Below are 26,941 nucleotides of genomic sequence, written 5' to 3'. Positions count from 1 at the left end.
CTACGGGTTCATTTTAAGCCCAAGACACAAAGCCAGTTCGGATTTCTGAATCTTCCCATCCTTGTTCACATCGCAGTGGTTGAGCAGGATCTGGCGGAACTTGTCCAGGTCCACCCCGCTAATGCTGGGCTGCAGACAGAAGAGAATAATGGTGTTGAGAGAGAGAAAACAGCTCTGGATTTCCCCAGCCCTGTAAGGCAGCAGGCTGTGCAGCAACAGGGAAATCCACCTGACCAGGACAGACCAAATGGCCTGACCACAGGACAGCTCATACAAGGCAGGGGAAGGGAAGAGAGAATGAGGAAAGGATGCCCTGCAAAACCAGAAGAGGTCTGGGACTGTGAGTAACAGTAAGGAAATGCAACATGATTTTTGTGGTTAGTCAAGGCCATCAGTATCTGACCGGGATCAAGGAAAAATCTGGGGAAAGTTGTGCGATACAGATAGCTGCACTGCTGGGCCTGTGCTTTCATCTCATTTCCTCTCTCAAACCTGCTACATGAGGAGTGATGTGGCATTTTTGTCAGCAGGCTTCTATTTTACTGGCTATCCAGCAACTGAAGAATACCTTCAGTGGGTCGAATGAACACTAAAGGCAAGCTTTACAGGCTACGCTGTCTCTGTATGATCCTAATGCTGCACCATTTCCCCTGCTTCCCACTTCCTCAGGAGATTGAATTCAGATGCACAGCTTGCAGTGCCCAAGGACGATGCTTGATGAAGGTCCTTAGGGAAAGTATGACCTTTGCCTCTTTGGACACACATACAGAGCACAAATCCAACATCCTGCCCGTCCTCACACTGTCCCCTACACTCCACTTGCCCATTATGTTCACCAACAGGCAGCCATCGGCGTGCAGCTACAGTCTCTGCTCTCTGTGAACCAAACATGGGAGCACTGGCATCCCTGCAGCAGGTCATGTTGTGTGGAAACACACAACAGCCCAGGCTCAGAGGGAGCCAAAGCCCCTTGGGCTGCATCTGGAAAATCAAGGTAATCCAGTGCAGATGGAGTCTGCTGTCTGTAAGAAACTGGTGACACACTGGGCACGGTATTTTTGATCAGAGGTAGAGCTTGAGATGTGTTCAACTGTGGGCCTGTGATTAGCTAATGAGCCATGATGTCATGTTGGTGAGGACCACATTCACAGTGAAAACAGAAGACTGAACTTCAGATGCTTGATGCGCATCCACCAGTTTGTGATGCTGTAACATCTGCCTAATCCAGACTACAAGCTAGAAAAAACCTTTCTTAAATACAGTTGCTGAGTGAAGGTGTATTAATTTGTCAGGCAGAATTTCTGTGATACAGTGAAATGCTCTACAGTATCTATGCTGAGACAATGGCATTCATTTCTTCTGCTCATCAAAGTGAAATTTGACTCTACTTTCTTAATAGACTCTCTATTACATAACTTTACAAAACCAGTAACATTCCTCTTGGAAATACAGGGTATTAATAAATAGAGAGAGCCATGAAGCTACCTGCACCAGTTCCATCATGTCTTTGACAAAACCATCCACTTCTGGGCCTTCAAGTGCTCCTGTTTTGCTCTGAAAGATGGAAGAAACATCAAAGTGCTCCAGTAAGTCAAAAACGCATCAACATTTACTGGTCAGTAGTTCCACCTGGTCACTGAGCTTTATAGTGTAAAGATCATAGAGTCATAGAGTGGTTTGGGTTGGAAGGGACCTCCAAGCCCATCTAGTTCCAACTCCCTGCCACGGGCAGGGACACCCTCCCCTAGACCAGGCTGCCCAAAGCCCCATCCAACCTGGTCTTGAACACTGCCAGGGAGGGGGCAGCCACAGCTTCTCTGGGCAGCCTGTGCCGGGGCCTCACCACCTCATAGGGAAGAATTTCTTCCTTACATCTAATATTTAAATTCCCTTCCTTTTTCCCAACCCATGACTTCCCCTCGAACGGGATGAACATCTCCCACCATTTTGTGAGTCTTGCTGGTCAGCACCCCGAAGGACTTGTGTCACAGTCAAAAGTGACAGTGGCTTTCTGATTTCTAACAAGCACTTAGGTGGTCATGTCTGGTTTGGGCCAAACTCCCTAAATAATCACTGGGTTCAGTACTGGGAGTGGTGTTATTTTTCAAGGTGGTGATGATGCAGGACCCAAACTGCCAGAGACTGTGAGAGCTGAAGCCACCACTTCCTCTACATCCCTTACACCTCCTGCAGGGAGATCCTGCTAATGCAGCAGTGCTGGCTGTGGCAATGGAGAAAGTCAAAATGGGTCCATTGCCATGACTTCCCTGAGCATCGCTCCCCTTCGTCGCCCTCAACCCCCAGCCTGGCACCTGGACCCCTTTGGCCCTTGGGCTCAGGCAAAGCTGCAGGTCCTGTGTGAACCCCTCACAGCACCCAGCAGGAAGAAGTCTTGGCCACGTGTGTTAGATCTGTGTCATTTAAAGACCGCATGACAACAGGCTCTGTGACTCACAACGTCATAGTGTGCAAAGATCTTCTCAAAGTCTCTCTTCCTTTCTTCCGTGCTGCAAGCCTGCACGTGGAGAGGACAAGCAAATTGCAAAGAAAAAAGAAAAATATTGAAGTTTGAGCCCAGGTTATCTCTGGTGAGAGAGATGGATCCAAAAAGAGCACTACTTACATCCATTTTAAACTGAAGAAGAAAATTTTCCTGGAGCGCCAGAATCCTGAATGGAGAGATTTCAATTACCATCAGTCTGCTTTATCATCTACATACAAGCTATTCCCAACTCCTCTGGTTTGTAAAGCAAAGAGACTTTTAGATTAGAGGCCTTTAAAAGAGACAACCTCCTGAGGGGTTATTTAGGGAGGGCTGTTGTGGGAACAGGAGCGTCCCTCCCTGTCTGATGGGGGATGGCGGGCACCCTTCGGCTCAAGGCAAATGTCTTTCTTAGCACTGTCGCTTGTCTCAGAGTATTTCTGGTGGTCCAGCACAATGGAAGAGGTCAGCCTCTGGAGGAAGAGCTACCAGACAATAATTCCTTGTAGCTGGATTGCTGAGCTGCAGTGAAGGAGAGTGTAATTTATCGTTCGCTTTTAGGGGGAGAATTGGTGGTTGTAAAAGTAAAGGACAAAGTAATACTGGCCTGAGCACCAAGAATGGCCAAATTCCTCTCTCCTCATAAAGCCCCTCACAGCAGTGATAAAAGCTTCTCTCTCTCCAGCTGCTCTGCTAACCCTGAGGGTTTCAGAGCCCGTGACACTGGGCATGCTGAGCTGTGTCTGCACACAGAGGGGCTTGGGGAGTGAGAAACGTGCTCAGACCAGAGAGGACAGGGAGCCTCAGCTGGCCTCATCTGGGAAGGGGGGTGTGGTGAACCATCTTTAAGAGGAAAATGCAAGAGCAGCCCTCTTTTAGATACCTTCTGTTCTGCCTCTGCTTCTCTTAATACATTCAGTGGTCAAAGGGAACTGCAGTGATTCGTGCTGGCATTCATCGTGATCCCAAGCAGAAAGCAACAGTGGCAAACCAGCCCTTGTCTCCTCTCATGCCCCAAAACAGTGTTTTAAGACTGAACCTGCACATTCAAAGTCCTGTCCAGTCACTGCAGACACATTTACAGAGCCATGCTCTCTGTATACAGTGAGTATCACACACAAGCTGCTGAGGTATCAAGGAGAAAAAAGAGACAGAGGCCAATGATGGAGTACCCAGCTTCCTTCACAAGTCTCTTTTCATTCTCCTTGTCTCTCCAAATCCTTCCTTACTGCCTTTAGCAAACTCCTTTGCAGTGGCACTTTTATTCCTCAATCAAGCAGCAGAATTTCTTTGCAATCCCTGCTGTGCCCAGTGATGTGAAATAAATCCCTGCTGCAGGGGATTGCCAGCCTTTTCTTTTTTTTTTTTTTGAGAAATGGTGCCACTGGTTTCTTCAGCACCTCCTGGGGAGCATCACAGAGTTAGCATGGGTTATGCCAGAACGTGTTGGTGATGCACAGAGAGGTCCTGGCATTCCTCACTGTCCCCAACTCTAGGTTCTTGGGCTATTGCGATGGGCACCTTGTGTTAGAGACCTGGGATACCTGCACCAGAGTGCCTAATATAATTTGAAAGGAGGCAGGATTCAAATGTGTGTCCCCAGAGGGGGATATCACCTTGCCTGGATCTGCCATTGTGAGCTGTAACACCCCCATTGATACTATTAAAGCCTACCTTGCCAGATCATTCAGGTCCAGCCGTCCATCTTTGTTTTTGTCAAAGATTTTCATCTGAAAATCAAGAAAAACGATATAAAATAAGTAGGCTGTGAGGAGAGTACACATTCTGAACACTTCCAGCCCGACTCCATCCTTATCATTGAGTGTTGCTGTGGCTGCAGAGTGGCTGAGGTGCAGATGACACCTTCTGATAGACACTGAGGTCAGGCTTTTGCACCGCTGAGGCCAGTGGGCTTTGCTTGGCTCAAAGTCTGCTGTAGGAAAGTGCTAGGACTGGGAAGGTGGTTCAGGATGCCAATGTCAAGAGGTTAGTCTGTGTGAACTGAAAATTTATCCATTCCTTAATATTATCTTTCCCTTAATTTGATCTTTTGCTGCGTGAGCATCAGGAAGAATTTATTTGTTTGGTGCATTTGGTGCTGTGCAAGGCACAAAAGCATCTGTGGCAGGGAAAGAGGGGAGGTGTTTAATGGGTTGCAAACCTGAGTAACTCGAGGGTCAAAGTTCTAGAAGAAATGTATTCCACGTTGTAGGGGGAAAAGATTAATACTTTTCTAAGATCAGTTGCTATTCCTTGTCAGACACTCAGTGATGGAATAGGCTTTAATGTTACTTTCATGAATCTCATTTGCTTATTTAATGGTTATAAGTAACCAGGTCACTAGAGGTCTTTGGTGTAATTAATTGCACACCTCCTGGAGAAGGCCCATACCAGTCCCCATCTCAGGAAGCTTAGAGATAGCACTGAGGGGGTGGTGAGCCTGTGGTACTATGGTAACCCTTTATTGCACTGGGTTTAGATAAGATTCTACAATGTCATTTTATTCTATTATTTATTCTGCACGATTTACACTATTGAGGCTTGGGTGGGATTTTTGAAGAGTGCTTGGTATGGGCTTGTTGTTCTTCCCACTGAAAGACAGTATAAAACTCCTATGAATGATGTAAGGCTCACATTGAGATCTTTGGAAAAGTCACATCCTGAGAGCCATGTGGGTGCTCAGCAGCACAAGGAAAGCCAATTCCCATTTCACTGGCCCCTGCCAAGCGTGTGCTCTGTGCAGAGCCACTAAATGGCAGAAGAAAGACCTCTGAATCTTCCTTAGCCCTAGAGCTGGAGAGATGAATAAAGCTGCCAAGCTGTCCTGAGGATTTCTCTCAAGCTAGATCAGTACAAGTTGTACCTCTCAGGCTTATCTAACTTCCATGCTGCCTTCTGCCCCATCAGTTATCCCACTGCAATATGGGACTTCTCCCTGGCCTCTGCTGGGGCCATGGAGGGGCAATGCTGGCTTCCCTGGTGCCATGAGGAGGGAAATGTCCTTGCGATGACAGCCTCCCACTGCCGAGCGGGACAAAAACCTGAACTTTCAGTTCCTGGCTGATAAAGGAATTACTCTGCAGGCAATAGAAAATGGTTAATATTCCTTCTAGAAATAAATCATCCCAGATAAGCCCCTTTCCAAATGGGACATCAGTGCCTAACCTGATTTTTTTTGTTGTGTGAGGAAAGAGGGAGACACCTCTCCTGGCTCACTTTTGCAACACCCAGCTCGTGCTATTACTCTGAAAATATTCCATAAAGAAAGCTTACAGAGGCAACCCCTGTTTAGCCAGCTAGAGAAAACACCAGCTTTTGGTGGTGGCAATGCCATAGTCCCCAGGCCCTACAGTAACTCAAGGGCTTTTGAAAATGTTGCTCTAAATCCCTCCATTTAGGCCGCGGAGGAGCATTCGCTCCCAGATGGTACAGTGGCATGCCTGGGCATGGTGTGAGGAGACAGAGTTCAGTGGGAAGTGTGGGGTGAAGCTCTCAGGGACTCCTCTGCCTGGGACAGGGCAGCTCAGTAAAACACTTTTATCTGCAGAGATAACGCTTTCCTTAGGGGAACACTTAATGAAAAGCAACACCCCCCCCAGCCACTTTGCTTCATTTGCACCCTCCCTTTGAGCTGACCATTAAACTTTCAGTAGACCATGTCTACTCACAGCTACCCAGCTCCCCTCTCTGACCTCCTTCACTCAGCTTTGCTTTTGTACTACCAAGAGAGAATCTTTGTGTTTTCAGATCGTTTCAACTTTTCCTGCAACAAGTACCCTGAACAAAATTTTTAAACATATGCAATGTTTTGATTGCCCATACCAGTCAACAGAAAGAAAAGTGGAGTCTGGGGGTGGGACTACATGGTCTCCAGAGGTCCCTTCCAACCCCTATCATTCTGCAGTTCTGGCTGGCTGGGGGAGCTAGGCCAAGCTAATTCTTGTCAAATGACTTCCACATGAAAGACAGAAAACATGTAGGGAAGATGGAATAGTGTTCACTGAATTATTTCGGGAACCACAGCTAATAAGATAGAATTAATCCTATTATCTGGACAACTGGAGCCCATACTTGTCAATCTCAGGGTGCATTACTTGATAAAAGCCTGGGAGAATGTTCATTAATTAAACTTTCAAATTTCAGGCATGCGAGTGTTTGATCTGATCTGTTAATTGCAGACATAAGTACACAAAGAATGACAGAGGGTACCCACCCCCTGTGAGGAAGCGTACATCATGGGAGAAGATGATATTTGAAATCATTATGAGATTGTTTCTAATTTAAACTTTTGCCTTTACACACCATCTTGATACATTAAACTTGATGGATTTTCAGTTTACACTCTTGAAAGGTATATTTATGCTGCCAGGCTGATATGAAACATCTCAATGTGGGTAAGGATAAGGTCTGGCATGTTTAAACAGCACTCTGCTTGTCTAAAAGCTTTGTTGCATCTAGCAGTATGCTTTATAAAATGATGCATTTATTTTACTGTCAAGCTACCCCCTGGTTTTAAGTGTTTGCACAGATTAATTCACCGACATGTTAGTGTCAGTGCACCAGGGAAGTCTCAGTTCTGCTTGGATGTAGCCCATGCACGCTGAGGCAGGCAGAGCGAAAGTAGGAGCTGGGTTTGCAAAATAAGAATTGTTACATCTCCTCTTTTCTTTTTTTAAGTGCAAAATAAAAATTGCCATTGGCTTTGAATTCAGTAAAGGAACCACCTCTGCTTTCCCAGCCCAGTGTTGTAAAGAAGACCACCAAAACACCATGATATGACAAACATGCTTGTCTGAAGACAAATGTAAGACCATAAATCTGAATTATTTTCTGTGACAGAGATAAGGAAAGAAGTGAACAACCAAAAAAAGCAGTTCTGTGATCAGTGGATTCAGAGTCTGCTTTTAAACCTGCTTTGGTTCTGATTCTCTGGGCATAGTAATAAAGTGTTTTATCCCTCAGGAGGGACAGGGAAAGAATTGGCTCTTGCCTGATCTCCCGCTCTCTCAAATACATACATTGAGGGCATCTATACCCAACAGCTGTAACTAAAATCAGCCAGTGAGTATGAAAGTTAACAAGGGTGTGCAAGGACGTGCCCAAGCTGCAGGACTGCCTGTGGCTCCTTTCCTGAGGGAAGGACAGGGACCGAAGGTTTTGCAGAGTGACAGGAGGGCCCCGTGGCAAGGAAGTTACCTTCGGGACAAAAGCTCAGTGCTCTGCTCTAACAGTGTGCCCATGTGATCTAGATGAATTGTTTAGTGCAGGATTTTCAAGAGCATTCTGGTTCCTAAAAGACCAAGGCATTTTCTGCTGTGTTTTCAAAAGTACAGGCTGCTGACTTCTGGAGGTTTTGATCTTCAGAAACAAAGTTTGAGCTTAAATGTGATTTTCTGCTTCCCCTGGCTGATGCTGCAGTGAGTGTGGCACAAACCTGGAGGTGACAGCACCTCCAGGATTAAGTCTAGAAGAGACATGGGAAGCAGATTTGCCTCCATTGTGTTCGTCAGCAGTGTGCATCCTCCCTTTATCACATACAGCAAAGCAATGAGAGGCATTACACCAACCCAAAGCTAGGAGGAGGCTCTTCAGGGATGGGGACTTCCTGTGGTGGTTGCTGGGGTTAGGAGAGGTGATGACTGCAGTGTCAGTGCATCACTGTAGATATAGTTTCTTGGGTGGCATGGTGTCCTTACAGAGCCACCTGGAAGGGAGGCCAACATAGGGAAGGGAGGCCAACATAGAGGAGAAGGGATGTATAAAGATGTATAAAGACTGCTCCTTTAGGCAACCAGTCTTTTAGGCTATACTGCATCTATAAATAATAGAATCATAGAATCATAGAATGCATTGGGTTCAAAAGGACCTTTAAAGGTCATCTTGTCCAACCCCCCTGCAGTAAGCAGGGACATCTTCACTAGATCAGGTCGCTCAGGGCCCCATCAAGCCTGAATATGTCCAGGAATGGGGCCTCCACCACCTCTCTGGAACGACCTGTTCCAATGATCTGCCATCCCCATACTGAAGAACCTTTTCCTAATATCCAACCTAAATCTACCCTTTTTGAGTTTAAAACCATTTCCCCTTGTCCTATTGCAACATGCAATATAAATATACATATATGAAGTGTAGATGTAGATATATATATTAATGTATACATGTATCTGTGTATGAAATATAGCAGCAATGGCACTAAGCACAGACAGATAGGTTTTCACAGCCAAAGAAGTGACCATGCTGAGCCTCCAGCATTGTCCTCACAGAGAGAACAGGCAGCAGCCACAAAACCACCAGAAACCCCCAATATACAATAAGGGTGGTCCACAATGCATACTCCTGGTCACAGAACACGTTCAGGGAGAAATCAACATGTTCTCCTTTGCACTGAGAAGGTGAGGAGCCCTCAGCTGGTCAGCTGCAGGCTGGAGTGTGGGGGCAGTGGCTGCCTGTGGTGTGGAGCTCAGGCTCCAGGAGAACCTTTGCAGATAAGCACAGCAAAACCCTGACAACATCACAGCTGGGAGGATTCCTATTTTGATTTCTCTGGGGCTAAGATTTCATCCTCAGCCAACTCCATTGACTAACTTTCGAGTGCTGTAAGTCATGGCTTGTTGAATTATTAGTCGCTGAATTTGCCTCATCCCCCCTCTAGAGTTTCAGCTTGTGGTGGGCAACGATGGTGTGCTGGCTTTGTGTGGGGGGGATAATCCTTTACAACTTGCTAAAGTGTAACAAATTGATGGACATTATTGTGCTCAGTCTGACATTATCAACACAAGGCAAGGCAAAAATTGGGTGTCAGTGTTGTGCGCCCAACTGCCTCAGCAGCATGTGTAACTTGGGCTGGTGAGGTTCGCCTCGGTAACGAGCTGGCCCTGCCTATGGCTTGTAGACAGTGTGCTTACGAAATCAGAGTAGCATGCTGCTCTCTGGGCAGTGTTTCCATGAACAAGGTCATGCCCAGGTGCAAAAGCTGGGTGAGAATTCTGTCCTTACAGAAGAAAAAAGGAGGAATACTTCAGCAGAAGCGATCTCTTCAGCTTGGTTCATATCCAGGCACTTACAGCATCCTGCTTAAGCAGGCAGCTGTGTGTGTGCACGGGTATGGAGGCTGTCACTCATGGCAACATGTTGTCAAACGCACAGGAGCTGGGTGTTCATGGGCTGAAACTGCACCAGGACCCAGAAGCCTAATAACAGCATGACTGTGGGGGGCTGTAAGGGGGCAAGCTTTCATTTCTCCAGCTTGTGTTACTTCAGGAAAGCAGAACATTCTCACCATGTCCTCCAACAGCTCCATTTTCAGCTATGACCACCCAGCTCCAGGAGCACGCAGTGCAGGACCTCTTAGAGCATCTTGTCTGGCAAAGCTCAGAGAAACACACAAGGCTTTGCTTCTGCCTCTGAGCACCTTGCTCCCTGCCAACAGCTCTTGGTCTATGCCCATGGGAAGACAACAAATGCACGGACTGTTGTCAAGGATTCAGAACTGCATGTGGCTGTCTCATCTTCTCATGCAAGTTGGTGCGTGTAAATACATATTAATACATGCCTAATGACTGTTAATAGTTAATACAAACATACACACACACACAGAGGCATGAAAACTCTGCCCTCAAAGGGGCCTCCTCAAGCATAGGGTTGCTACTTTAATTCCCTCATGAAGGGTCTCGAAAATTCCAATGTTCTTGTACATTGTCTACTTGGCTTTTTTCCAAGGGTTCATCACTTTTTAGTCAGGTTCCTGACCTATATCAGTGTTCACTGATAAGGGGATGTCAAGGTCATGAGTAAACAGAATGGTCTCTTAGGAAATTGCTTCTAAGCAATCTGATAAAGTGATGCTCCTTTCTGGAGACAACCAATCTCTTCCAAAAGAAATAGTTTCTCCCTCTTCTAGCTTTTTCTAATGTGGTGTAAGGCCATTCATAGCAGCATAAGTAAGGGGCAAGTATTTATCATGCTCTGGTCAGTATGATACCTGTTCTCACCTCTCACAAACTAAAGCTGCAAACACTCAGCACAGAATAATAAATTGCCTTTGTTCCCCCCCCCTCTACTTTGTATCTGGGCTAGCTTCTTTAAAGTGACAGTTTCTATCTTTTTTGCTTTATCCCTTCCTCCAGAAGTCTCTAGGGTCTGCTCAGTATAGCAGTAGCTGCTTAAGATGTGTGCAGCTGGATGTGGATGTACAGAGATGAGGGCAGAGATCTGTAAATTCCTGTGGGGACAGATGGGTTTAGAGCTCCTTGAGATACAGCTTCTTTCAGCTGAATGTTATCACAGGGCTGCTTCAAAACCCTGACTTAGATAGATGGGACACCCTGGAGTTGTGTGCAACAGAAACAGGTCCTTGTCCCCAAAACCCTGCACTCCAAATGGAGAAAAGGGTGGGAGTAAAGTAACAGTGCAGACAAATACAAGGATTTCCACTTTCCAGTAAAGGAATTGGTGCTGCTGGTTACTAAAGACACAACACTCTGAAAGCCTCAGGAATGAAATGAAAAGTTCCTTCTCTGCAGCAAAGTCTGTCAGGGCCACTGCACCCCGTTTTCCCTGGCAGAGGCCATGGTCCCACTGGGATGCTGCTGACTCTGCACTTCAGCAGCTCCCTGCTCCACGTAGAAAGCAGAGAGCTCTCATCGCCCCGGGCCTTGGCCTCATATCTTTGCTCTTGGCTTCTCGAGTCACTTCCTCTCCCTTTTTAATCCAACACTTCCCTCCTTGTGATCCTGCCCCACCACTTCAAACAAGCACCCGTGCAATCACTTCGAGCAGCGTACCTGCGACTGCAGCGACCTACAGAACTCGTATCCTCCATTTACAGCACCTCACGGGCCAAGATTGCACGAGTGGTAATTTCACACCCTGCCTCAGCTGTTGGCGTCGGGTGTGTTTGCAAACATCCCTGATCTTCAGTTTATAGCAAAGAATCGCAAGGGAACAAAGTCATTTGCCCCATCCACATCATTTTCTAGCAGCAGTCGACATCCCTGAGTCTTTTGTCAACGCGGCTCCATACATTTTTGTCCTCCCAAGCCAGCTTTGCATTTCAGATCATAGATTTCCCCAGGTATACCAAGCATCCCTTTTCCCAGATCAAATCTTAGCCTGTAGCTCAGAGACTAAACTGCTCCTCCAAAGGTACATAAAGCCAATCTATAAAAAAACCACAGGGACAGAAAACAGACCTTGTGGCTGTCAGCCCTTGGCTGCATCACCAGACCACATCGATATTGAGCTGCGTTGGGGCAGCAGCAATCACACACCTTCCTTGGGATATTATTGGAAAGGGAAAGAAGTTGGAGGAAATGAACCACCCGATGTCTACAAGCTTCAGATCACTTTTTTTTACCTAAGCACCTGATCAGAGATTAGCCACTAGAGAAGGAAACCTTAATGGAGGAACACAAAAGCTCTTTGCTACCTGCAGGCACTACCAGGAAGGGTTTTTGTTCTAGCTGTAGTCTACGGGGTTTTATTGCTTTCAAGTTCTGCCAGTTGGAAAACAATTTCTGTAGTTTGTGTTCCTCTCCCCTCACTGTCCTATAAATATGAAAAGGGGGGGGAAGTACATTTTTCTGTAATGATACAGTTTTCCCTTGGCTCTGAAGGGTCACGTTTCTAGGCGCAGGCGCATCATGCATACATAACACGGTGTTCCAAAATATGTGGGCAGCTCCTTCCTTGCTCACATGCCAGGCTGTTTTTTAGGTACAAACACAGATTTTATGCCAAGAATCAAGGCAGTCCCATCTGAAAATCATTTAGAAAATTGCAATGGTGATGTCGGCTAGTGGAACTCAAATGATACCCTTGGGAATGACACCAGAAACTACTTGTGTTGTTGTGGAGTTTTTTCCCATTTCTTGTATTTAGATGGTTTGATATAATAAATTACTCCGAAATCCAGGTGTCTGATCCTAAACTTACACCAAATATTATGTTGCTGATAGCAGGATAAAAGCTGTATTGTGATAAGGCAGGGGAAGAGTGGAAGCTTTCAACCTCCCAGCCTTTCAGTGAAGCAGAAGGGAGTAAGAAAGGCTTGCTGGGCATTGTAGAGCATGAGAGTCGTATACCTGCATGTTTTGGGAGCAAAAGGATTTTCAAGGAGGAAAGGAGCTAGAGATCTGGCTGAAGCTGAATATACCCTGAAGAAGGATGCACCTCAACTGCTTCTTTCAAAACGGATTTAGGGGTCAGTTTGCTTTGGCATAAAGCTGAGATGTTTTCTTCTAATAAATGGTTCAACTCCAAGCAAAACCACCTGAAATGCTGTTCAGAGCTGACACCCAGCGCAGTGCAAAGAAACAGCAGAGGCACGAGCTAACTTTCCTTAGGGATCTCTTGGAGAAGATACACCTTTTAAGAAGACATTTTCATCCCTACAGACACTGACCCCGAAAGAGTTTTTAGGTTGTACTATAACCTAAGCAATATTAACACTGTCTTTTCTTACCATGGTATCAGTATATTCTTCCAGCTTTGCTTCAGCAACCATCTTGTTATGCTGCAAGAAGAGATCTCGCAGGAAATCCTGTAGTAAAGATGGAGACAAGTTTTACTCTTTAGAGTGAATTCAAGAAATAACAGTAAGAAATTCAAACCAGATTCGGCAGGGTTACATGTTTCACATTCCTGATTAGCACTATTGTCTTCAATTTCACATAAAGTTCACATTTTTTTTTAGTTGAAACATACTTTTTTTTAAAAATGAGTTTGAAACCAACCAAATTTCCCCAGAGCAGACATACTGGAATAAGTCATAAATGACTCTCTAAAATACAAATATTTGCCATTCAGCAAGACACTTGGGCATCATGCTCACGTCTCTGTGAGTCACACACTGAAGGGCCCACCTGCTTGAGGGACACCAAGACAAGTAGGGTCATGAGACAAGGCAAGGGGGAAGCAGGACATCAAGACCAACAGCAGAGCATCCTCCCTCCTGGCAGGGCCCCGCAGCTGTGCCAGAAGGCCGGGACATTCTCCAACCATAAACTTGACGTGAACAACCTAGAAATGCCATTTGTCAAATGCACAAAAAGGCAACAGATTGATAAAGTTGATGGAAAGGGTCCCGCTGACATCATCAAGCCCAAAAGAGACTTGTTGGAACAACTTACTTTGAGCTCTCCGGCTGAAATAAATCCACTGCTATCAGCATCGTAACTGCGCCAGATCTGAATGGGGACAGATTGACAGGACCACATAAATAATGCAGTTAATCATCTGCTTGGGTGCTAGATCATCAAGACTCAAAGCAGGGCTTCCATAATGAGCAAGCCGTTGCATTATCCAATATTTAATTGATTGTAGACAAAATAAAGGGAACTTCCCACACAATGGCTTTTACTGGCATTAGGATGCTGTGCATGTGGCAGGCGGCTGTCACAGGCGTAATGCAGGCACGCTGCCTATAAAAGGAAGAAAGGACTGAGCAACCATCCCACGTTTCTTACCAAATTTGCACATGCAGCTTCTCTTAATTGCCCTCAGTTAAAGTCACAGTTGGCCATTGTGACCGGGGAAGTCCCCAGTTCGGATTGGGAAATGAAAGTAACTGAAAGCAGTCTTGGAAATTCTGCACTGGGACACTTAGGGGCAGAGAGTGGGGGGACATTTGGAACAGTTAAGGAAAACTTGTGGGTTTGTGCTCCTCAGTTTCCCCAGCTTACGGAGGTTTCTACCCTATCCTGTTTTCCACCTGAACAGGTCAGAACGTGTTTTGCTTCCGCAATAACCGCCTGTTTTCCATGTTGTGTTGTACAGAAGGTAGAAGTGTAGGTATTGAAACAGCTGTTCATGTGCAAGGGGGAAGAGACAGTGTGGAGATACAGACCCGCATGAATTCCACGCTGTTGTCGAGGGGAGCTTCCCGTCGGAAAAGCAGCAGAAAGTTCTCATCATCCGGCAAGATCATATTTGCCAGCTGGAAAAAAAAAACCCACACCACACCACAAAACATTAAAAAACCCCAAGACAAACCCAAACTATGAAAGTAAAGATACGAACAAACTTGGGTGGCTGCTGACCCAGCCTGGGAAGTACAAGGTGGGCAGGTTGTTGCCGTGGAAATAAACCCCAGACCAAGAGGTCTAGTAAATGTTGTACTCTGTGACTCACCACCTCCCCACCCAGGCTCTATCTCCAAGTCTGCTCTAGGTCCTAATTATCCCTCCTTCTGTAAAAGAAAGCCTGTGCTGGGAGGCGGAGGGAGGTACCTCTTGGATTTGCAAGCGTCCATCTGCGGTGACATCGTAGGCAGACATGAACTGCTCCTTCATCCTCTGAACTCTTTCTTCTGTGGTGGTGTTCTGCCATGGGGAAAACAACATGCACATGAAGCCTCTCCACACTCACAAGTAACAACCAGGAACATCACATCGTCACATTGAGGGGGCTAATGCTTCTAAAAACCCACAGACACCGCACCACAGATTCATTTTTGGAAACTAGTGCTGTGCATGGCTTTGCAGCAACTAAGCTTTCAGGTGGAAGACCACAGTCTTTGGAGACGCCAAAATATTTCACTGATACCTGATTCTTTAGCTAACTGTTCCTGCTGCACCTCTGGGATTTGGGTTAGTTTGGGGCTGTGTTACAGTGGTTTCCATGCTGCTCATTTGCATCTCGTGCTATTCAGGAGGATGTCCTTATCCTTGAACTACATCCTTGTAGTTCATTACTTGAAAGTTGCCAGTGGAGCTAGGTTGTTGCTTATTATTACCTGTCAACTGGTCCAAGACCTGGCACCAAGCCCTGTCAGTGTTTCTACTTTAATAGCATGACATTTCAGGCAATTCATATTCCCTTTGCATCTGCTCAACCCCATAATCAATTCATACACAGTGAGGAGTTTTCAGGACTTGTCAGGTTATACATTTTGACACAATGCTGAGGTTCATCAGGCGTGATTGCTTTTTCCCAGCTGGAACTGTTGGGGTATCTGCCCTGACCGGGCTACACAAAATACAACTTCTCCACCCTGGGGAAAGATTTCTGGTCAGATGAGCTTTATAGTTGCGTTGGGAAGCCCAGCATTGCCCTCTGCATTGGCACTGAGCAAGTCCTGGCTTCTCTGCCAGCCTCGTGGGGAGGTGGTCCTCTCTGAGAGGGAAAGGAATGGGGAGGATAACCTGGGCTGGCTGTTGGCATTCTTTGTAGGATTTTGTTTTTACAAGAGAATACATTTGGTTCTTCCCTACCCCTGAAGAAAAGCACATCAAAGGATTTACCATCTCTACATCCAGGTGGAGTTAGGAATGTCTTCCTGGGTCTTCTAATCCAGCTTCTTGTCCTTTCAGCTACTATTGTGGGCTGCATAATCCCTTTCTTAATACCGTGACACAAGACCATGAAGGACTTACTCAAATTTACTTGGTGCACAGCTCAGTGCAGCCTGCCTGGCCATTCAGAGGCCAAGCAATATAAACACTGTGCTTAGGAAAGGACGTTCCCCATCGCCCTGCCCTGGCAGGGTGAACAATGGGTGTGTGTGTCTCTGCATGATGCCTGGACCTCTGGTTATTCACTGCCCTACGTGCTTCTTTAGGCCTCAATTCTGCAAAGCTTGAACTGAAGCAGCGATTTGTGCTGCTCTGCAAACAGTCAGACAGGGTAGGAGGTCTGTCCCCTCTGAGCAGAGCTGTAGGCCTGGGCTGCACATGTGGCAACTGCAGCTCACGTTCTCACTTCAGATGGGTATCTGAAACCATCACACTGGGAACTGAACGTGCCTCACACCCCAAAACCTCCTTGGCCATACCCCCGTACAGTAGCTGCCAGGTGAGGACACTGTTTTCTGCCTGCTCTCAAGAGGTACTGCTGCACAGCCATTGCTCAGCAGCGGCTGCCACGGTCAGCGACAGAGATGTAGGGACACACCAGGATGTCACAGGTGATGTAAGCAAGAAGAAAATGAAGTCTGTTCTGCTTAGGCTCATTAAGCTGAAGTCTGTCTGTGCATCTACTTTGTCACCAGCTTTCTGCACACGTTTAGAAGTGACTGGTTTGTGCAGCCTTAACTCGCTGCTAGCAATAAGCAAAAAAGGGTATCTGTAGGTCGATGGATAGGGTGATAGTACGACTGATCATTTATCATGTATTTTAATCTGCCTTCACCCGGCTTCAGAGCAAACTCAGAGCTCATGGGCACTTACCTGCACAAAGTCATTATGGGCTCATAGACAAATCTTTAATAGCATTGTCAGCGCAGAGGACCCTACACTGAAATCGAGGAAGAGAGAGTCAATTCGCTTTGATTCATAAATGTCAAGTCAAAATAACCAAAAAGGATCGCTGCTTAGAACAAGTAAACTCTTCCATTGCTCCACTGCCTAGGGTAATACAGGACTAGGATGTTCCAGATGATGGAAGGATCTTTGTAGGGCAGCTGATGTGCAACCCCATGGCACATGGGTACACAGTAGGGTACACAGCCAATGTCTGGCAGGTCCCAGTTAGGGGATGAAACACCCATCTGTGATCCTGTGAGGATGCACCCAATGTGGCAGCCCCCTTCCTGGAGCTTGGCATTGGCTTGAGCAGGTCACGGGGCATGGCTGCAGGATGCTCCATCCTCACCATGGTGGCCTGAAAACCCTGTGGGTGGGTGGTGCTCAGTGCTGGGCCCTCCAAGTGCAGGTGTTGGGGGCACAGCATGCCACTGAACGGGCAGAGTTTTCTTTTCCCTCAGCTTTCAGACTCACCCTCGTGCTATTTAAATTCCCTTCTGACGGCACCTTGAACTTTGAGACACCTCCCTGGCGTTAGGCAAGCCTATCAGTTGCTGACTTCAATAGGCTTGCAAAGTACTCTGAAATTATCCTCCTCCGTGCCCAGTGGGATAAGTTATTTCTGAAACAATAATCATAGCTGATATTTGAAAAGCACATTGTGGAGCTCAGACTAGTCGTTTGTTAAGCAAGCCATGGCTCAACTTCGTGTCAGCTATTAACCACCACTTCATCGAGCTTTGTGTGGCAGGAACATTGTTATCTGCATGAAAACAGGACTGCCTCCTATTTTTTTTCCCTTATTTTTAACTGATTTAAACTATGAGACACATCAAGTAAAAACCCAAAGTATTTACAGGATTCACGCAACTCCAACAGGTTTTAGTCCAAGGGGTTACACCACAGTGGATTTTTCAAATTGCACTGTCTGTCCCTACTCATAGATACTCTACTTACGAAACACAAAAGGTGATGGATCTATTAAAATCCAGCCCTTACTCCCAAAGAATACAAGCAAAGTAAAAGATATTGCACAGACTTTCCCAAGGTGAGTAATCAAGGCAAAATTATGTGTATACTGCAAAGTTTTACACTGAGAATGATACACCTTGCCTCAGGACCATTAGGTTTCAAAGGCGACCTTTATGTGTACCAAAAAAAACCCAAACCCACCCCAATTTCAGAATATAAAAGAAGAAAAAATGAGCCATGCTGTTTCAAGCAGAAACCAAGGTTTTGGAGGCCTGATCTCCAAGGTGGTGCAGCCCAATGGCTTCCTCTGATTGCCTTTCCTTTCCGAAAACATCGAAAAGATTGGAAACAATCCCATGTGCAGTCTGCATGATCTGTTCCCCTTGTCCAAGCAAGGACATGAACTGCAGACTCCTGCTGTGTTTGCTGACTCTGTAATCGGATTTTGGAGATCTGCAGCCTGTGGTGGTGCTTCCTGGTCAGTGCAGCAGCAGCAGCACTCGGAAGCTTGCGAGTGGTTCAGCAGGAGCCTCATGCCTAGACAAGGGTTTGCTCCAGAAACAGAGGGAGAAGGGTATTCAGGAAAAAATACTGTCTAGGTAATACTCCAGGATTGATGGAGCCACAGTAAGATCTTACTAACCACACATGTTGTCCTTGCTCTTATTTCTACTGGTGCAAAGTCCTGGGAGCCCCAGGAGAGCTTCAAGTGGGAACTGAAAGCAGGGAAATAAAGAGAGACAATATGGGGACCACTAAAATTTTGTAAAAGCCTTGTAGATACAGCAACCAGTTCCAGTCACACAAGTATATTAAGCAGAGCTTTTTTTCCAGCGGTGCTTTGCGCAGACAAGATTCGGGTATCCCTGAAAGGGACAAAATAACTATTCACAGGTCAGAAGCGACAGCGGGGACAGTTTCTGCAGGCATGGCCTGGGCAGGGGTCCAGTGACCAGCCACTGGGGGAGGGCACTTCTCACCCAGCCCTAGCTGTAGGTCAGCACAGCTTTTTTCATCAGAGCAGATGCTGTCTTGGCTACGTTGTCCATGTTGAGCACCAGACCCCTCCCCACTCCAAAGGCTGTCTAAGCTTTCTCAAGTGTTTGCTGCTTGGGCTAAAATTTTGCTGGCTTATTAGCATCTAGATAAAATGAAAATTATTAAAATTTATTAAAATAACTTTCCCTTTTTTGAAAGCTGAAGTGAATGCTGTCGCATCCTTTCTGGTAGCTGTGTGTATGGGGAGGCCCTTCTTGACATCCCTTGTTTTCCTTGCTGCATGCACCTCTGTGACCTTCTGGAGGAGAATTTAATCAAGAGGTAATAGCCCTAATCGACAGAGGAACACAATTTCCCCCCTAAATTGCTGTCTACTTAAGGCAAAAACAGATAGAGAGATGCTTGCATTTAGCATCAATCTGCACCGTAATGAAGAGGGCTTCCGTGCCACAGTCAGAAAAACATATCTCAACTAGCACTGGCCTCCAGTGTTGCTCACAGTTGCACTGAGGAAGAGTGTGGTTGCTGGAGTGCAAGTGCTTGGCTGGGAAGCAAGGAAGGGTCCTTTGCTGTGCTAGGTGCCCCACATCAGAAAGAAACCCTCTGCAATGTCGTTCCTGATGCTCATTTAAAACAAAAAACTTCTCAACCCTCTGTTAATTTCCCTAAATTATCATCTTTGTTGGACTGTAATGATGATGGGAGCTAGCCTGGAGCAGAGGGATGATTAACCTTCAGGTTGCTTCCTGGGAGCTGTAGAGCTTCAGCTGCCTTGGTCCCTTGCAGGTTGGATGCTGCGAGGTTTCCATGAGCAGCTGCACGTTCTTGCTATCGGCTCAAGGAAGGAATCCTTGCCACATACCATGAGGAGAAGGCAATGTCCTTTTTGTCCTCATAAAAGGACACCATTTAAAATATTGCTGGGGCTTTGTTCATACATTTGTCATGGTTAAGGAGTAAATTTCTGACTACTGATGCTGTTCTGTGGAGTTTTGCAGAGAAAAGCTTCCATGCTTCAAGTTGCCATAACTAATGAATTTTCTGCTTTCTCCTCTCTATGTCCAGTCTTCGTCCTCCCTTTTGCAAAAACCCTTTGGAAGTATTTAGCATCATAAAGGTAATCTGGCTTTTAAAAATGGAAAGGGTATGGTCACATGTTTGGGTTTGTTTTTTCTTTTAATCTCCACAGCATTTAATTTCTTTGTCATGGCTGGTTATGACTCTTTGGAAACCTCTCTGTAATCTGCCTTCTCTGTTAACCTTTTCCTTTTATATTGTTGTGCTCTGTGCTGCCTAATTAAATTTTTGCTCCTTAAAGAATCCATGTGTTTGGCAGCAGCTTGTCTTGATGAAAACACAACTGTGAGTCATTTGGGGGGTTCTTTTTGAGCGGGGGAGGTAAAAGGTGGACCTTTTCCTACTTGATGAAAGGGGATGTCTCATTTAATTCATGCTGATCAAGACAGTTGTGTCATAATTTTTTTCTTTTCCTTCTTGACATGATTTTTGGAAGCGAGCCATTATATTGGTCAGGGTATAAAAAGCAAGAAGAAACTAAATGTGACTATTATAGGCTGTTTCTTGGGGGAAAAGGAAAAGAAATAAATAAAAAAGAGGTTTATCAGAAAATGCTGACTTAAGCACATGTTTCTCCTAACAATGTTTCAGCCAAATTTGATAGAAGGGCAAAAGGTCCCTGAGATATCGTGTTCCTACAAGAGCTTTGAAAATAAATTATGCCTGCCAAGAATGCTGGTTGGAAAAAAAAAACCTCTCTACAACTATTGCCATGCCAAAAGCCACACAGTGCAGATGGGAGGCCAGCAAAGACCAGGTGAGACATCAGTAAAATACATTCTGACCTTGGAAGATGAACCTTTTCCAGTCAAACATTTCTTCTGTAAATTCTCTAGCATTAAAAGAACCACATGAACGACTTCGTTTCACCCCTGCGGTTGTACGTTGGATTCTGCTGCATTAGCAGTGGGATTTCACCCCGCATGGGATTTCACTCTGGGCCAACTTCTTGTTCAGGCCCATCTTGCTCACTTAACTGCAGTGCTATCACTTGAGAATTTGGCCCTGTATTTTGGCTAGGATTTACTAAAACCCTGCATGCTACAGTAGATGAGCACTTACCCTCTCATCCCTTGTTGTGTTTTGGTACTTTTTTTAGCTCTCACCAGCATATATGTGGGAAATATTTTCTCATGCAGAAGACACCAGCATCTAACAAAGACTAGTAGAGTCTTCCCTGTGCCGGTGTGGTTTTGTGGCTGGTCTTTGGGCAGGTTCTTTGTTCTGCCCTTTCCGCTAGGATGAAAGGGTTTTGAGATGCCGTTGGGCAATGAAAGCACGTTGTGTCTGCTTTTCCCACAGGTGTGTTGAGTTTGCATTTAGAGCTGCTTCCCGGTGCTTGCAGAGCCCTGCCTGAATGTGGAGGAACGGGAATAGGAACTGGTCAGGCTAATCAAGGCTGACAAAAAACATACCTCAAGAAATAACTGGATTTGGCAATAATCAGAACCACAAATGGGATCGGGCTGGACCTCAAAGCCCATCCAGTTCCAAACCCCTCTGCCATGGGCAGAGACACCTTCCCCTAGACCAAAGCCCCATCCACCCTGGCTCAGAATGCTGCTTCCCTGGGAAGCCTGTGCCAGGGTCTTGCCTCCCTCACAGGGAAGAATTTCTTCCTTGTGTCTAAATAATCAGGATCAACTCTGGGTTTAGATTTATGAGCTAGTCTGGGGGAGGATGCATGATGAATGCTTTCTGCTAGGGGTCTTCTTGCTGTTGACCTGATGACTTGTTGACAAGAGACCTGCTCTGTGATCCTGGGCCTCCTGAGATGGTAAAACACTGGGGAAGTCTGCTTTGGGTGGCTTTGAGGCTGGCTGATATTTTGTCCATTAAACTTTGTTTGAAGGAGTAGCTACTGCATTCCTGACATGTTAAGTAGTTTAGCTACACGACACATTGTGCGAAGCAAGGGTGAAGTGCAAGAGTAGCTGGAGGCTGATCACCTTCTTTGGAGGCAAAAAGCAGAAGCAAATCCTTTATGACTATTCAGGGTGAGCTCCTGGAAATTAACTTCAGTCCCTTCCAGTCATAACTACCCATGTGGTTTGGGGGCAGGGGGATTATAACAAGGCTGATACCTGTCTTGCTGATACCTGTCAAATTTGCACTTTAAAAATTTTTAGACTCCAGCTGGTGTTTGCTCTGTGGGGCCTGCAGAGACCTTCTGGCTGCTTCCTGCAGAACCCACCCCTGCAGCCCCCCCTCCTTCACCAGAATCCAGCCATGCAAAACTATAACACTTACACACAAGAGTTAGGTGAGGGCAGCTGACTTTTATCTGAAAGTCTTCTGCTGAATTGGAGTTTAATTTAAGCAAACTGAAATACCTGCCAGTGAAAACCACACAAGCATAATGGTAACATGCATTGCCCAAACCCCAAGTTTATAGCCATTCATCTATGAACCTCTTCTTGTCTAATTATTACAAGAATATGCATAAAGCTTCATTAGAACTATAGAAAAGAGCCAGCAGGGAAGTTCCTAAATACCTCTGTACAGAAAGAAAGATGTATAGCAACTCAGGAATGGAATGCAGGGGCTGTATTTTCTGTTCCAATAAAATGACTTCTGTCCCTAGAAACTGTCCTTTTCACAAAGTTTTCATCTCAGTATAAAAACTCAGAGAAAGTGCATGGAAAGGTCTCCATAACATAGAAGAAAGGGTTTGATGAGTGAGCAGAAGAGGACACAGGCAGCTCACAGCAGCCGCGCAGCCACAGGTTGGAAGCTGGAGGCTCAAATGGTCCGAGGGAAATCATGTGAGTAAAACGGCAGCAGATGGGCAATGCTGGAGGTTCAAAACCCTGCACTGTTATTTGGCTGCCTTATCCTTGAGTCTGCCTTATAGCCCCTGAACGAAACCAAGCTCAGAAGCCCCTCCAGTCAGTGGAGAATTTATACAAATTTCAGTCCATTGGTGTCATAAATCCTCCATGTTTCACTGAAGCCTTATTTGTATGCAACACAAAGGTGGAAATGGAAGGCATTTTCTTAGAGAGGAGAGGAAAGGATAGCATAGGATAGGATGGAAGATTTCAGTTGGAAGAGACCTACAATGATCATCTAGTCCAACTGCCTGACCAGTACAGGGCTGAGCAAAAAGTGAAGCACGATGTTAAGGGCACTGTCCAAACGCCTCCAGCAACCCCCCGCTGCCGGAGGAGGAGAGGCACAGAGCAGTGCCTGGGATTTGGGCTGGTTTATTGTAGGTCTACTTTTGTTGAGAAATTTTCCCTTTCCCCTCCCCAAAAAAAGTTCTTAATGGCTCAATAAAAGATGCTGAATTAGCCTGGCTCGCTGGGTGGTATTTCAAGTTTCCTTCCTCGCTCAGAGCCGTCAGGCCCGACGGGCTCCCTTTTGCATTGTTTTCCCAGCTGTTCCCATCCCCTGGCATTTAGTGTCAGCTGGGGATGCTGCAGAGTCGCTGGGGGAATGAAAACAGAGCTGAAGGACTACAGTGGTCATTAAGAAAAATAACAGCTTAGAGAGCGCGGGCTGGAAAAATGTAATTATGAAGCCGCTCGCTATTCAAGCAGAGACAACTTCCAGTGCTGATAACATTGTTTATCACTGGCATAGTGCTTCAGACACAGTCACTAATTAATCCTTGCAACAGATCTGGAGGTTATGCCAGTGGGTATTACTGTCTCCCTCTTTCACTGCGCGAGGAAGCGGAGACGTAAGAGCCTAAAGAAGTAAAGGTCAAAGCGAGCGCTAAACCAGAGGTGCTCAGTCCCAGCTCTCTCCTTGTATCACAAAGGCCACATTCTCCCTGTAGGACAGTAAAAACCTGTGCAAAGGGGATCCTTTACCCCTCCCACTATAACCACAAGCCTGTATAACATAAATCAATGTCGTTAGACCAACTCATCGTACAAATCACAGAATCACAGAATCATTAAGGTTCCAAAAGACCTCCAAGATCATCTAGGGCAACTGTGTCTGTCCCTGTTCCCCTTCTCCCCGCCACCACTAACTAAACCATGTCTCTAAGTACCTCATCCAACCTTTCCTTAAGCACGCTGAGGGACGGTGACTCCACCACCTCCCTGGACAACCCGTTCCAGTGCCTGACCACTCTTTCTGAGGAGAAATTTCTCCTAATTTCTGACCTGAACCTCCTCTGGCACAACTTGCAGCCATTCCCTCTTGTCCTATCACTACTCATCTGTGAGAAGAGGCTGACCTCCCAGCTCACCACAACCTCCTTTCAGGTATCAAAGACCTTTGTTTAATCCAGTGTCAGAGGCAATCCCCATGCATAGGGGTGTGGGGAAGGTCGATGCTCTCAGTCTCCCAGGACAAAGCTCTCTGGGATTTCTGCTACTGGTGCAGACTGCTGCCTGCTGGACAGGAGGCCATTTCACCCCTATACAACCATGAGAACCAAAACCAGGCTGCTGGCAAAGGGGATCAAGGCAAGATGTCATCTCATCACTCAGGGTAATACTGTTTGAGGGGAAATACTGCAAAAAATAGGCAAGAGAACCAAAACCACTTGAGAGCCTGTTTGAGCACCCCAGCTGTCAGTGAGTACTCTCTTCCAGAATTAGCCTATTTCTTCTATTCAACTGGGAGAGAGGGAGTTGGTTCCTGCTTCATTCAATTATTTTCAGCTTTTCCTATCAATGGCAAAACCTAGGCAGCAGAAGCAAAGGAGACAGAGTGGGTGAGGGTGCGGGGGGGTTCACGCTGGAGCCATCTGAGCAGTGTCATTCGGCCATCGGTGAAACCGTTCTTGACCTCTCAAGGCAGCACGGCTCATTGCTGGGACACCCTCCTTCTGTGTGTGCTGATACCTAGCACAGTATGAGAGAGATCACATCGGCATAAGCATGGCCACAAAAGCTGCCATAACACACCAGGTTTGCAACCCAGCTGGTGTGACACCGTCCCACCAGAGAGCACGTCTGGGCTTGATGCTTCCTCTTGGTCTCTTGTCACTGGGAAGCTGCCTGCAGTGGGAGATCCCGGTCCAGACCGCAGTTTTATCACCAGCTACATCCCGCTCCAGAGACCCCCAGCTCAGCGGTCCCTTGCTTCAGCAAGCCACTGCAGCACTGAGCTGCTGTGACCTCATTTTAAGCCTCTCCTTCCTCACCTCGTGTTTGCTGTCATGGGGCTCACTAGAGTGTGCTTTGCGCTGGTGTTTCACCACCCCAAGCCCATAGCAGCTCCTGGTTTCATCTTCTGTTCCATGAGCTTTACAGTTTCTCTTCACATCAGTTTTTCCATGTTCCTCATGATTCTTAGCACTTCCTGTTGGCTCTTTTTTGCTTTGCCTCAAAGAATCTGTATGTGCCTATCTGCTCGTCTAGCCATCCCTGCTCTAGAAAGACACTTCTCCAGAAACTGCCAATGTTTTGATCCAAATTTATTTGCAAATTAAACAAAAATGTGCTTGAAAAATTATTCACAGCTTCTAGTCCTTTTCTTGTAGCCCCAAAGACCCAAGAATCCGAATTAACCTGTAAGAATAATTCTGATTTTGCACTTGATACTGAAAGTTCTGCCTTTTCTCAGCTACCTTTTCCCTTTTGGGTAATTACTTTTATCTTAAAGGAATTGTTTCATGCCTGGATCTTGGCATACTCGCTCCTTCTGTTTGGAAGATGCTTTCTCCTTTTCTCTTCCTAGTTGGGTGCACACTGCGTAGCCAAAATCTTAAGCCCTCTATCAGAATACAATCTTTACGTGCTTCTGAGTAGCCGACCCACATGGCAGGATTTCTCCTCCACTGATGGTGACAATCAAAGGCAACATATGACCTGGAGCTAGAGAAACGGCCCCAGTAAAATGTCACGCAACTTCTGGGAGAATTAAGATGCAGGGAGTGAGAGAGGGGAAACGCTGCCAAAAATGGGAAAGGAAACCAGAGAAGAAACCCAGAAACACATAGGAGCCAGGTCGGGACTTCACAAGCGATGGAATTGAGTCCTGCCTGGCTTCTAGCTGGTTTAGGCAATACAAGCCTTCATCTTCTTCCTTAAGCACCATTTAAAATTAAGTGTGTTTCTTAAAAACAGACCTTGGAAAGAACCCACAAAGCAAACCTGCACTCGATTGAATAAACCACCGCGGTTGTCCCCACCCTTCCCCTGCCAGACCGTGTGCTGGTGCCTCCTCCACTTGTTTCTACTCAAGGGCAATAAATTACTTTCTCTCCAGGCTTCCAACCAGCCCCTTCAGCTGGTGACGACTGCGGTCTGATCGTGACAGCAGGCGCCGGCCTGAAAGCAGCTGGTCAAACATCTCAGGTGGCTGCACCCGTTGCCACACCTGCCCAAAATACCACCTGGTTGCCAAGAGAAGAGGTCTGTACCTCGGAGACAGCTCCAGGAGCCAGCAGTCAGATACAAACTGCCTCTCAGGGCAAACACCTTTGCGCCTGGCCTCGATGCGCGGCTAGCGCCGTGCGGTACTTACTTCTGGCCCCAGTTTCTCCACGAGGTGATGGAAAAAGTTGTCGAGCTCCTTCCCCTCGATGTAACCGTTGTCTAAACAAAAGTCAAATATGTTAATGGTCAGGTGGTGCTGCCGGAGCTCCAGGAACCAAGCTGAGGGCTGCGTGCAGCCTGCCCGGGGCTGTGTGGTAGGGGTCTCGACTTCATTGGTTCAGGCAACGCTCCCTGAGGAGTTTTCCTTACAGAAAACTTCAGGGGAAAAAGAAACACAACCCACAAACGGGGACCGCGAGAGGGGACAGCAGAAGGAATGGGGAGGTGATGGAGAGGCAAAAAACTTCCGAGTGAAAAGGGGGATTTTCAGCCCTGGTGTTGGAGCGTGAGGAGGAGGAAGAGGGGAGCTCTGAAACGCCCGCAGACCCCGGTGTGTGTGTGTGTGCACTCGTGCAAGCAGCCACCCACACATTCAACAGCCCAAGCACCCCAGACTGGCACCCACCACCCACATACCGCGCCCACCTGGGCAGGCAACCCAGACAGACACCCCGGCACCTGCACGCACCGCACCCACCCGCGTGGGCACCCTCTAAGCGGCACACACACACACACACACACCCTCCCACCCCGCGCCCAGCAGCCCCCCGTGTGCCCCACGCGTGTCCCCCCGCTCCGGCCGGGCCCCACTTGCCGTCGACGTCGAAGCGGCGCCAGGCGCCCAGGAAGGCGGCGGCGTCCAGGCGCCCCGCGGCGCCGCTCTCCAT

At 46.8% G+C, this 26,941-nt stretch overlaps 1 protein-coding gene across 1 annotated transcript; it reads right to left on the bottom strand.

Moving 5' to 3' along the window:
• SCGN (secretagogin, EF-hand calcium binding protein) lies at positions 1–26,941 on the bottom strand (the record flags this gene model as incomplete). The annotated part of the gene is made up of 11 exons (XM_084260890.1): positions 1–129; positions 1,486–1,554; positions 2,456–2,515; positions 2,624–2,669; positions 4,157–4,212; positions 12,945–13,022; positions 13,612–13,668; positions 14,328–14,417; positions 14,710–14,802; positions 26,203–26,273; positions 26,869–26,941. 11 exons carry the CDS (start codon positions 26,939–26,941, stop codon positions 1–3), a joined length of 822 nt encoding a protein of 273 aa, XP_084117016.1.

The sequence above is a fragment of the Gallinula chloropus genome (assembly GCF_964237585.1).
Source record: "Gallinula chloropus genome assembly, chromosome: 2".
In the NCBI taxonomy this organism is placed as follows: Eukaryota; Metazoa; Chordata; class Aves; order Gruiformes; family Rallidae; genus Gallinula; species Gallinula chloropus.
Note: the sequence above shows the minus strand (reverse complement) of the source record. Positions and strands in the feature narration are given on the sequence as shown.